The sequence below is a fragment of the Trachurus trachurus genome (assembly GCF_905171665.1).
Source record: "Trachurus trachurus genome assembly, chromosome: 10".
Classification (NCBI taxonomy): Eukaryota; Metazoa; Chordata; class Actinopteri; order Carangiformes; family Carangidae; genus Trachurus; species Trachurus trachurus.
Window position 1 is genome coordinate 8,635,817 of NC_139894.1, and position 13,366 is coordinate 8,649,182.

General features: G+C 38.2%; 1 protein-coding gene across 1 annotated transcript in view; it reads left to right on the top strand.

Moving 5' to 3' along the window:
* The window catches only part of prom1a (prominin 1a), a 93,842-nt gene extending 81,397 nt beyond the window's left edge, over window positions 1-12,445 (top strand). The window contains exons 18-30 of the mRNA XM_083980467.1: window positions 451-522; window positions 1,386-1,478; window positions 2,732-2,749; window positions 3,421-3,474; window positions 4,223-4,303; window positions 4,391-4,459; window positions 4,944-5,033; window positions 5,805-5,920; window positions 6,670-6,693; window positions 7,101-7,169; window positions 9,778-9,880; window positions 11,747-11,769; window positions 12,307-12,445. Coding sequence (XP_083836593.1) covers window positions 451-522; window positions 1,386-1,478; window positions 2,732-2,749; window positions 3,421-3,474; window positions 4,223-4,303; window positions 4,391-4,459; window positions 4,944-5,033; window positions 5,805-5,920; window positions 6,670-6,693; window positions 7,101-7,169; window positions 9,778-9,847 — 756 coding nt within the window. The 3' untranslated portion in view covers window positions 9,848-9,880; window positions 11,747-11,769; window positions 12,307-12,445. The remainder of the gene's footprint in view (window positions 1-450; window positions 523-1,385; window positions 1,479-2,731; window positions 2,750-3,420; window positions 3,475-4,222; window positions 4,304-4,390; window positions 4,460-4,943; window positions 5,034-5,804; window positions 5,921-6,669; window positions 6,694-7,100; window positions 7,170-9,777; window positions 9,881-11,746; window positions 11,770-12,306) is intronic.
* Window positions 12,446-13,366: the final 921 nt, after the last annotated feature.

Sequence of the window (13,366 nt, forward strand, 5' to 3'; positions counted from 1 at the left end):
CACAGGTCTCCAGACACTAATAAAAAGGCTCATGTGTTGTTAAGTGAGTTTATTCGATCCTGTTATTAATTTTTGTTTGTGTGAAGTTGAAAAAAAAAATGTAAAAGGAGAAAAAATGACTTTGTTCTTTGAAAGGTAAATGTTTACACTTCATTAAAATGAACTCACTGGAGAACTTTGTTTTTTTCCTTTTGAAGAAAATGCAGCAGGAACATGAATTGATGTGGTTTTGATAAATATTATTCTGCTGCTCATATTTATAACTGAGCTTATTTTATTTATTTCGACGCAGCATCACAATGAACAAAAGATAAACTGAGCAACTTTTTTTTATGAAGTGATGCAATGGAGACTTTAAATTAGTACCAAATGTTATATAATTGGTCACAGGGTAACACTGGGACCAGAGTGTTTATGTTATATTTTCTGTTTATATGTGATTATCTTTAGGTGAATAAGGGAGTGACTGTGGTGGACCTGCTGGTGTTTGCCAGAGAGCTGGAGGCCCAGACAGACCTCATGGTAAGAGAAGACCACGGTGCCACACTCCAAACCGGCGCTTAATCTGATTTGTGTATTTATTTACAATGCCAATGGGGGCGCTTGATGGTGGGTTAGGCGTTCATGCTCTCCAAACCTCTCTCAGCCTTGAAACACAGACACAGTGTCTCACAGAGGTCGGAGGAGCGCTCTGCCATGCTTTCAGGCCATTCAAGCAACACAACACAACACATTTATTCACCTCCAAACGGCGAGTCCACCAGGAGCCTCCAGAAAGACGGAGCTACCAGCTACTTAGACTCAGAGGAAGTCTTTTAAAATGGGATTACATTTAACTTCAGATCATTTGTCTGTTATTTCTGTACATATTTAAATGTCTTCATGATGCAACGTTACCAAATACAACCATATCCTCTAGGGATAGTTCAACATTTTGGCAAATTGGCCCATTGCTATAATCCCTACGGTTTTAGGAGTAGGTTCGTTACCTTTAATTGTCGGTGCAAGCTATCTTTAGAACGACGGAGCAGAGCCGCGAGCTGTTCAGAGCTACGCTACGGAGGCTAATGGGATTTCTTGGTTTATCTCATCAAACTCATCAAATACACAATCCAACAACTCCAAAACGCTCTGGTGGACAAGTTGTGACCTGCACATTCACCACGCTATGAGATAATAACGGGAACGTTACGAGACGGCGTTGTTTTTGATGCAAAGACTGCTTGCCGAGGTTGAACTATCCCTTGATCCCATGAAGTATCAGGGAAAATAAAAAAAACGACTAAGTTGCAAGACAAATCAGAGCATGACAGGAATTTACTTTTACAGTGATATACTTATATGTTTTCATTAATGATCTTTGTGTGTCTGCCTGTGTGTTTCAGCCCAGAGGTCCTCTGCAGAGCGCTCTGAAAGGCCACATCGGCACTCTGCGGCAGATCCACACCCAACAGATCACCACCATGGAACAGGGCATGGTAAAGCCGTCTCTCTCGCTTTACAGTCCAGATATACAATATATTTCTGACTAGTCTTGGTTTCTGGTTAAGTCAATGTGGTCCTCAAAGGCAGCATCCTCCCTAAACCACCTTAAAAAAACCATGTGCAGACAATTACTTTAATGTGGTTGATTCTTTCTGTCATCATGATCGAGCTCATTCTCAAGCAAAACTGACCAAAGATGAACTCACATGAAAATTAGTAGCCTATAATAATAATAATATTCAAAATGCAGGTAGAAAAAGAGAGTTTGAGTTTCCCTGACTTTATATTTTGGGCCAGAGTTTGGCAATGATACAGAGGAGGTCAGTGTCCTCACCCACTGTGGTTTCAAAAGACCAGAATTCAATGCAGCCACAGGGGATGTTGTGTGTTTGTGTTTTGTTGTTGTGAAAAAAAAAATCCAGCTCCTGTTTTCAAGCTGTGCAAATAAGTGTAGTACAAGTTGATGAGGGGTTGCTTAAAGGCACTATGGGAAATGATGCAGGCAAAAGAATAACTGAATAATGAGGCAATTTAAAGGGGAAAAAAACAAAATGGAGAGGTTAGCAAGAATGGATTTACCTCCACAGATAATTCAGCTCGTTGTTTTGGTCTGAGACAGTTTTGAACTCACTTTACTGTCAAGATGTCTCAACAGTGGGCAAATGTTTCTCTAGTAAACAAGCTCTGATAAAGCAGGAGTCTGTTACCTGACCACAGGGAGAAACACGGCCAGTGAAAACACACATCTGGAACATTTACCTCCCGGAGAGCCAAGACCTAAAAACAGAGAGTGAATATTAAAAACACAACTCGATGTGCTGGAGAAGTAAATACACAACTGTTTGCTAACAATTTTATAAGGGGGATTATATGTCAGTGTCACGTTTAGAGCTTGTTGCACTGATTATGTGTGTGATCCTTCTAGAGAAAGGTATTGTCTTTGACAGAGAAGATACAGTTTTACAGTTCCCTTCAATATCATCATCATCATCAGAAGGGTGTTTTTTGATCTTTGGGCATGTGTCATCAAACATGTTAGTGTATCAGCGAAAAACTAAAAATTGAAATATTCCTTTTTATTTTATTCCCTCTGTCAAGGCCGATCCCATTCTTTTGAACAACACCGAGGATTTGTTGCTGCTAGCGATTTAGATTCAAGTAGTCATGTGCTCCAAAAACAGACTTTTACAAGAGCTCTTTGTGTTTTTTCTTTGTTTTTGTTTTTGTTTTCTCTTTCAACTTCAAGAAATATGTTAGAGCGAGGGTAAGCAGAAACACGTCCGTTCTCTGTATTTAGTGTCCCCATCCATTATTATTACTGTCAGCAACATCTAGAGAAAAAAAAAACAGTATGTTGTAAATTGAAAAATATATATCTCATTTTAAATGTAGGACAGTGTGTGTGTGTATGGAGACGAGTTTGTGTGTGTGTGTGTGTGTGTGTGTGCGTGTGTGTGTGTGTGTGTAGGCCTACCTACATTTACATAGAGATCATTAAATGTATATGTGGTATCAATATGGTGTTGAACATGATGAGCTTTGGACCAAAATATTTCAAAATATCCACTTTAAGACAAGAAATTAAAACATAATGAAGCTGTAACTGTTCAATGTTAATGAAGCTGTAATTAAGTCAGTTATAGGGTAACAACAGGAAGTTTGTTCCATCATCACCGATGGGAAAAGCTGCTCAGTTGAAACAGTCACACTATCTACAGTGTAATATGCAAAGTGTAAAAGAGTAATTTCTTTCTTTGCATTGTGGATATTTTAATTTTGGAACAAAATTCCTCAGCATGCCTGTAATGAAAACATAATGTTGTTCATCAAGTGTTGGTCTCACATTGTGTTTTCACTGATGTTTGTTAAAATGGCCGCCATTTTTCCTTATTGCTGGTGTTAATTTGATTTTGTTTTGTTTTTTTCCTTCTGAAGAGCGCATTGAATCAGAGCATGAGGTTCCTGGAGAGAACGGCCTCCGACCTGCCTGTAAGTAAAACAGTCTGAGTCTGAAATGTCTAAATCTCTAGTTGAGTTTAGGCCCAATCCATTGTAACAGAGTCCTTCACACAAAGATGTCTCAAGACCACAAACAACTACAGACAAAACGAGAATAACAAATTTCCCAGATACTTTTTCTTTCTTTCTTTTTTTCTTTAACCTTTACTTAGATCTCGAAAGCCATTGAGGGTAAACCCTCATTTCCAATGACGTCGAGAGCACATCAAATCAAAACAACAATCACATAACAATTGCAGTAATCATAAAAATACATCAAACAGCAATACGATCACGCATTATCAACAATTTTAGGATTATTTTTGAAGCAGTTGCATTCAAAAGCGTGTATATTTATGACCATGTACACCAGTAAGATGGCGGCACAAGCATCCACAGCAACATGTGCATAAGTATTTTGGCCGTTAATGAGATTTTTTAAAGTACGACAACCACTTCATGGTGCATTCAAGTATAGAAAAGTCTTTTAAAAATCATAGCATGCTGTTTGTTACGTTCAATAATGTTAGATTGGTGTTGTTGATTATATTGCAGTCCCACATTTTTACATATTTTCATATCTGATACAGCAGATTGAACTTTTCTACTGCTGATATTAAACCATTATGATGCATACAATGACATATTACAGTAGTGGTGTCTCACTTAATAATTGCAAAGGGAAGGAGCAGATTACCTTAAATTTAACCTCCACGTCAATTGTGTTTCACCTCTGCAGAACAAAGTCTTGGCCATTCTCGATGCCATCAATGCCGCCCAGTATCTCATCTCCCAGAATGCATCAGATTTAATCAACCGGGTAACGACAGAACGAGTTTCTCTTTGTTGATATTCTGAATATCTAAATCACATGTAATTGACTCCGTGTCCTCTTCTTCCTTCTCAGGAAACAGGGAAATACACAGCGACCATAGTCGGCTACTTCCATCAGTACATAGAGTGGGTCAAAACATCTGTAAGTGTGTGTGTGTGTTTATCTGTTGACTGATGTGACTCTCTTTGCTAAATATCCATTTAGTCAGAACCAAACACTCGGGGAGGAACTGGCACCGATGTTTGCCTGTTGCATAAGAGTTTCAGAGTAAATATAGAGACGACAAATATAACGGTTACAACCTCTATAAATCTGAGGAATCTGCTTTGCGGCTCGTTAGTTTTCTTCTGCATTTCTCCAAAGGAATTCAAAATAAAGAATTGAAAAAAAAAAAAAAAACACAAAAAAACCACTAAATGTTTGAAGATTGAAGCAGTTTTACAACTCTCAGAGCTGTCGATACATCATCTCTATTTTAATCTGAATGTTTTTGTTTTCCAGTAAGAGTCTCGGCTTCACTAACAGGAATCTGTTACACGGTGTGATTAGTGTGTTAACGGAGCAGGGAGGACGGCCAGGAAGTACACACCCCTGATTCTGTTGTTGATTGTCTTGTTTTCCACAGCTGGCGATGGAGGTGGCGCCGTGCAAACCCTTCAGCAACATGATGGACACGGCAGAAATCATAACCTGCAGCTTCCTGGTGGACTCTATGGTAAAACGATACAGAAAACATAGAGAGACGCACACTCCTGACAAACATGGAGACAAACAGATTTAATGTAGATCAGTGGTTGTATGTGGTGCAGCTCTCCAAAAGGTCAAGTTTGTAAAATGTAAAAACAGTCATTTATCTTGATATCTTATTTAATTTTTTATTTTAGAAGGGAGATGATTTATGAATTTATGAAAGGGGATTTGAACATTGAGGCTATAACATATAAGTCTTTATGATCAGAGAAAAGTATTGAAAAGAATATGGATTGCTATTTGAAGGTGAACTGTACAATAGAGGAAGATTTTTTTTTTTTTTTTTTTGATGTTGGATCAAACTGTAGTCGAACATTTCTTCAAGGCTGCAGCTAAAAGTTTCTTTTATAAGCAATACATCTATAGAAAAGGCAAGGCAAGTTTATCTGTATAGCCCATTTTTAAAAAACAGTTGGTCTCAAAGGGCTTTACACAGCATCATAACAACATCCTCTGCCCTTAGACCCTCACATCGACTGAGGAATACCTCTCAATACTTTCTCAGTTAATCAATAATATGGTCTATTAAATGAAAAATACCCACTTCAATACAGTATCTGGAAGCCCAAATGTACGAAGTCTTTCAAAATGCTCGTTTGATTTGCATAAAAGTGTGAAACACAGCAAGTGAAAAGTCTGTTTGGACGAAGCAGATTCAGTGATTAATAGATAATCAGTAGTAATTGCAGATCAAACTGAATCAAACAGGTCTAATAGTCTGTGTTTTTCCCGACAGAACACCTTCTGGATGGGTCTGGGCTGCAGCACCCTCTTCCTGCTGCCGAGCATCATCCTGGCAGTGAAACTGGCCAAGTATTACCGCAGGATGGAGACGGAGGATGTTTATGACGAGTGAGTTGTTCTCCTTGTTTTTATGCTGCTTGTTCTTTAACCATGTATGAAGCAAATGTATTGTTTTAGTCTATAGAATATGATATTGGATCCATAATCATTTATTACTACACAAGACATTGTGTAGCTACTGTATTGTTGTTGTTCCTGTTGTCATGGTTGCAGGACATCCTTCTTTTTTCTTCAGCTTCTTATTCTTTCATAGTCCAGTGCAAATAATATTCAGTTTAACTCTAAAATCATGAGACAGATTTTCCTCTTTTAATTTGTAGTTTGCTAATTCAGCTACTTAAATGTTTGAATTTTTATTATCATAGATAAATCATCTTTTCTGGGTGTCTTTTTGTAGCTGCACTATTGTTGATTTATTATTATTTTTATGATTACCTTTCTTTCCTCTTCTCTTCCTTGTAGTTCCTCTGTTTCTGGGACTTGGCATTTTACTTTGTGATAACCATTTCTACTATTTCCATCTTCCACATCCTTTATGTTTTGGTTTCATTCCTCTCTGTCAAGCACTTGGCACTTTACGAAGAAACATTGATGCATTCGTCACTTCATATGTCCTCTCCATGGAGCTTTAGTTTCACCCTCTCTCATTTTGTTTTGGTCATGGCTTCTTCTTTTTTTTTCACCAATACAGCAGTCGCCATGTGATCTCTGCTGGATTACAGGCAACTTTCTAGTGCATTTCTATTCAATAACATTTTATTTTGCTGTTTTTTGTGTGTGTTTGTGTATCTTTATAGCATTGAGACAATTCCCATGAAAACGTAAGACCTTTTACCCACCTCCCTCTCCTTTTAAACTACTATCACTCTGTGCTTTTCTCTGGATCTTGTACATAGAATTGTTTACTAAAATTCTTGGTGCTGGTTTATGTTTTTAAGCTTGGACTTGCTCTTATGGGTGGATGTGTGGCTTCTTGTCGTGTGCTACCTTTGAAAAGTGCCCCTTACCTTTCATGAAGGGCTCTTGCAATCATTACCTTACAAATCCACCTGTTTTTTGAAAGCTATAGTGTAAATAAAAACACAGGTTTATACTCAAGAAAAAAAAAGTATCTCCTAACACTCTTGCAAAATTTGGCTAGCATTTTTACTCTTGAAGTTTGATCAGCATGCCATGTCTCTCACGTTACGTTTTTCATCCCTTTTTGTATACAATATTTTGTTTTCAGTATGGAAATTGGTAATAATGGTTATCATAGTGAGCGTTCACAAGGTATCCCAAATCCTATGATGACAAGGTAAAACGTTTTATTAATCTTGTTGACTGCATGTGATGGGGAGCGGAGGCATGCCTGGGGACGTGGGTTTTTTTTGTTTTTTTCACAAGTATAATGATGTAGCTGAGACACAATGCATGGCTTGGAGGGAGTTGATTCATTGCAAACACGCATTTACACACATACAGTACACATGAGTGGAGGTTACAGAATTGAATAATAGCACAAGAGCTGACAAGTAATGGTAGCTTCTATAGCAAAACATCCAATGTGTATAAAAATGTAATAAAATGTGATCAGGGAATACATTTTGGGGTTAGATGAGAAGATCTATGGCAAGTTGTGCATTGACTATGGAGCTGGATTAGTTTAGCGTTAAAACAGCTAGCCCGTCTAGTTTTTGTCTTCAAAAGGTCACTAATTAAACAGTTGTATAGTATTGTGAAAACAAGAACAGACATAATGACTGTGCAGTCCTGTTGATCCAAAAAAAAGAAGTCCAACTATACAGTCATTGCCCCTAAAACCATCTTTATTATGGTCCCCTATGGCTGTCATGAATTTGTAATACAGATATTCATGTTCCTAGGCCCAGAGCAGAGCCTTAAAAGACTTTGGTAAACCTCTAAATTTTAATCCAGTACAATCATCAACACTAAACTGATAACAGCTTTTTTTCTGGGTCTGTCAATTCCAGTTCATTTCCAAATGGGAAAAAAAACATAAAATTTGATATTAATCCCATCATTGCACCGAAGTACGGCCTCACAGTGGCACTATAATGGTTTCAGATTGAATTTACAACATGTAATAATTTAACTAGTGTATCCAGCCAGTTCTGAGCTTAATGCACAAAAAGTCAGATCTCATCTCATACTCAAATAAGTGTATTTCCCCAAAATGTCAAATTATTCCTCAAAAAAATAACACATTTGCATAAATACTGGTTCCATCATGGCCCCTGAATTACAACACTACTATAAAAACCAAGAAAGCAGTCTTTAACATTTCTGCTACCATTACTTCTGTCTGTGCTGATGCCAAACGTCCTTCTGTGTGGTTCTGGAGAAATCTGCCGTTGAACTAACATCTGCTGCACGAGTGCACTGCTCTGTCTGCAAACGAGGGTGTGAAAAAATGAAAAATCTTCCTGTTTCCTCTCGTTTAGAGTCGGCCAAAGTCCGATGAATGTACACCTGATCATTTTGTTCAGAGAGAGGCAAGCATGTCAAAGCTTTTGGTGTGATGCTGAAAAACTGCTGCTACTTTGATTTCCTTCTTTATATTTTTAACCCAACGTCTAACTGCATGTTCTGTATTTTTAAGTTGCATTTGGACCGGGATGCGTTTTGGTCAACCAACCTGCTGTAACAGAGGCTGCAGGCAGAGAGCAGAGCAGCCAAGATACAAACCCAGACCAGACACCAGCTGATCTTCGCTTCTATAATTATCCTCCACATCATTATCTAAACTGGTCTTTTACATGAGAAAAGTTCAACTCCTAAGAGAAACTATCCATATTTTGAATCTGCCTTTGTCTTTACTGGAAACAGGAGATTTTAAAGTTCTTTTAAAGGGGCATTAAGTAAACTATTGTTATTGTTTGACCTCCAGCAGCTATTGAAACACTGACACTTAACTTCTCTCTCATTTGCTTTAAGCCAGAAACAATAAAGATAAAGTCGTCTAAGACCATGAGGACCCCACCGTCCATTAAAGGAGTAGTTCACCAAAAAATGAAATTCAGTCATTAGTGTCTCACCCTCATGCTGTTGAATACTCCAGAGTAGTTTTTTATTCCTCAAAGTGCATCTGGAGACCGGCCGGTTCGTAGTCCAAAGAAAACTTTATATGAGAGTAATAGTGCCCAACACAAAAACGTCCATAAAACTACACAAAAACCATGTAATATTCCTCCACACTGCTTGTCCACTGTAATCCAAGTGTCCTGAAGGGATGTAGTCCAGAGTTTACCCGAAACAACGTCATTTAGGACATTTTTACAGCCTAAACAGTCCTGTATTGAATTTGCCTGGTGTGCGCTCTCGTGTTCACGCAAAACACATGGACGTGACCGGACTTGCCTAAATGACGTCGCTTCGAGTAAACTCTGGACTATATCCCTTCAGGACACTTGGATTGCCGTGGACGAGCAGTGTGGAGGAATATTAAATGGTTTTTGTGTAGTTTTATGGACGTTTTTGTGTCAGGCGCTATTACTCTCATACAGTATAAAGTTTTCATTGGACTACAAACCCCCTCCCAGGTCTCCAGTTGCACTTTGAGGAATAAAAAACTACTCTGGAGTATTCATCAGCATGAGGGTGAGTCACTAATGACTGAATTTCATTTTTTGGTGAACTATTCCTTTAATATAATGATTATTTGTTGTTTTCGGACACTTACTTATTGCCCCTGTGGATGCCCTCACAGTTCATCCATGTTAATGTTGATGCTCTGCTCTCTGCCTCATCCTCCGCTCGTCTTGCTCCTCTAAGTGAGAAGCAAGCGGCGGTTTCACCACAATGTGACGGTTGAATTACCTGTCAGTGCTGTTAATGTTGTCCCTGTGTGTGTGTGTGTACGAATGTGTGTGTGTGTGTGTGTGTGTGTGTTTGTGTGTGTGTAGCATCCCTACCTATGACACAATGAACAGGTTCCCTCGGGCCTCGGCTCCTCCGAGGCACATCGACTGGTGACAGAGAGCCGGCTCTTGTTCTGGCTCCTGAAAGGTAAAAGAAAAACAGGAGGAGAAAAAAAAGAAAAACCAGCGCCTCTCTCACACCTGAGTTTTTCCCTCTAACACCATTAATTCCTTCCTGACAATCTCTCACCTTTCCTCCCAACACAGCTGTCAACTCGTCCGCTGTCGTCATAACCATCTGTCCTGCCTGTCTACCTCTGTTGTTTAATCTTCCCTGTGTATTTCCTCCGCTCCATCACTAACCCTGACTTCTCTAACACCTCTCCACAGCTTGTTTTAGTCCTTTTTCTGCTCACAGTGAATTTGCAGGAATAAAAAAAACCATCATGGTGAGATTTTGCTAATTTTGGAAACCCCCTAACGAGCCATAAATGTCTTCACGGTATTTATGTCTGACTCCCTGTGACTGCTTAGTCAGTGTGTTGTAGAGGAGGAAAAAATGCTGCATGTGCTTCTTCTGACTTACTTTACTTTTCTTACTTACTGAGAACAGTATCATTTGGTTCAGCACCTCCTGTTTCAGATAGTGTGGATGCTTAAAACTATCACATATCTGATGCTTTTCCTCAGTTGCTTGTGTGTCAATAGTGTTTTGATGTTGACGTGCCTTTGTCTACTCCATGTTTCCACTGATGCTGACATTGTCTGCAGTTCATGGGTGTAATGCAAATTTAACTAAATTGAGGTATATATAGGAAATGCTACATCTTAAATGAGAGAGAAAAGAAGCACCTGATTCGCTCTGAGTAGTTTGAGTGGAGGTGGTTGTCACCTTTTTCACAGAGGACATTTTGACAGGAGGAAAAAACACAGATATACCAAAGATTTAAATAATAAAAATGTCAAATTATCTAAATTCATTGTAGCTGTGTCACTTACAGAGTTGTTGAGGTGTTGTTCATGCTTCCTCTCTGTCACGTTGTCACAGCTTAGCGGGACATTTGAACAGAGCAGAAATGGCGTTAATGATACCAGCATCTGTGCTTTTTCCTCAAAATGTTTGCTGTGGAAAAGACCCGTTGTTGTTTAGATATGTTGGTTTGTTTCAGAAAGAACTGTGGGAAATAAAATAAATATATAACGAGGAGGGAAGATTATTTAATGACAAACACAAACCAACAGTGTAAATGTTAAAAGATAATGCCACTGTAACAATAAACAAACTGACTCAGTATATATAATATGTCATTTATGATGCCAGAAACTTTACTACTTTTCTGACATTAACCACTGTAAACTCCCTGTGCATCGAGTTTACACTTTAAATTAAATTCCTACTTGTCAGGAAAGAAAGTAGAGGGAAAAAATAAAATATTCCTTCTTCTCAAAAGTTACACGCTCTTGCTTGAAATAGCAAGAGCTCATTAAAACAACAATTCTGCCCTTGGCATCATTTTGACAGACAGCATAACACTAAAATATATACACTGTATATATCTGTGGCATCGCAAGTCAGAGAAAATTAAGATTATGACAATAACGTTTTCTATTCCAGTCCAAAAGTTGATAATTTACACTCACAATACTGGAAGTAACACTATATAATAGCACATTTTCCCACACATGCTATAGTATATATATATATTTTATAATGTAACTTTTAGAGTCCGGAGGGAAATGTGTTATTCCCAGAGGAAAAACTGGTTTTATGGGACTGCTGTATGAACTGTGCGTCTTTAGACAGAATCCAGTCTCTGTAAATCCTCTGTGGATCCTCATGAAAGCATCACTGGCTGCACTCACTTCTCTTTAAATTCACAACCCTGCTAGAGCTGCGTTAGTCTCCTGGGTCATTCAAAAAAAAAAAAAGGAAAGGAAATACACTATGTCTTGAATTATGTATTTAATCTATAAAAGTATCTCATTCATTTTTCTCTAATATTTGTCTTCCCAGTGCCGAATATTGGAACTAAAATAGTAAGTTCACTCTCTTACATTTTACATTATAGTGGTTTAGTCGGATCCACAACAGCAGAATGAGTTTCGATCCCCCAGATCAATAGCGAAGTAGACAATTGTTCAGACTCTTTCTTGTTAACGTGTCCATTTAACAAGTCATTTATCCTCGTATTGAGTTGAAAGTCTAAAATCAGATTTTTCCCAAAACAAGTGGAAGAAGTTTGTAAAATGAGTTTGTTTCGATGTTTATGCAGCAGACATAACTTAATGTGAAGATAATGAAACTTCTTGTTCTTTTATATGTTTAATATAAAAGACTCAATACCAGGATTGATCCATGCAGGCAGATGAGATGAGTGTAGTTTCCTGACTATATTGCAAAAACCTCCAAGTGAGAGAATTGAGTTAAGAAAGCAGCAGAAGTTGTACTTGAACTTTTCTGAATTTAGTTAAAAAAGTAAAGCAGTATATTTTGGGTTCACTAAACAAATCATGTTCTTTTTTCCCCCATTTGTTTTTTTTTTAAACCGAATGCTTCACCATCGCTCAGACAAGATGAAGATCAATGGAAGCTGGTTTCCTGTACAACATAAAGAAGAACAACAACACCCAGAGTCCTGCAGGGTCATCTCATCTCATGTATAGCGATCGACTCTCCCAGGCCGATCACAGCCCAGTGCGGTTATCTGCTCTCTCTAGACCCCCACCCAACCCCCCCCCTCTTCAAGAAACTCTGCCTGCAGGACATCCACTCCTCTCCCTCAGCATCAATCTGAGCCAGGCTTGTTCTGCATTTTTTCACAAAACAAAACAAAACAAAAAAAACTGCTGTGTCTGCGTTTACATTTGTTCAGACACAAAAAACCAAGCTGAAAACACATTCAGCAAGAGGACATGACGATAAATGTGATGCCTGTTGTTCATTTTAATGTACTTGTTTGTGCTTAAGAAAACAGTGGCTGACAGGTCACCTGAAGGTTACGGCAAGCTGCTAGAAGAAATGTTTGTTTTTTTCCTCATGCACTTAAAATGGATGTTTCACTGTTTTACTGAAGAAGAAAAAAGGCACATCCACTTTAACTGCAGTCTGTATGAGTTGGTGGGTGTGTGGTACCTTAATGACTGAGAAATGGATGAGCTAGGTCAAAAAAAGATGATGAAGAAGAAAGTTGTTCCTGGGTGGATTTTTGAGATTATTATGGAGGAAAATTTAGCATGACCTTTTCAAAAAAAAAAAAATGTTTACAATATTTAAAAAAAACATCCAGAGTTTTAACATCTGTGCTGGTTCGGAGCAGATAAACAGAAAAGTTGCCTTTCAGATTTATGTTTCACGTCGGCATTTTGACACAGATGTTCCTTCATTAAAAGGGAAAATCCACCATCCGATGTTTTTACACAGTTAGAAGTCACCAGTATGTATGTGATGGATTTAATTCATCATATAGTGCTTCTTTCTATACAACATAACCCATTGACACTCAACTTGTGTCATCTACATTTGTGCCAGGTAATAATTTACTACATTTCCCAGAATGCCTCCAAACAGTTACCCTTTAAGATTAAGTAATATCAGAAAGACCAGAGAGATAATTTAACCAAAGAGTAACTGACA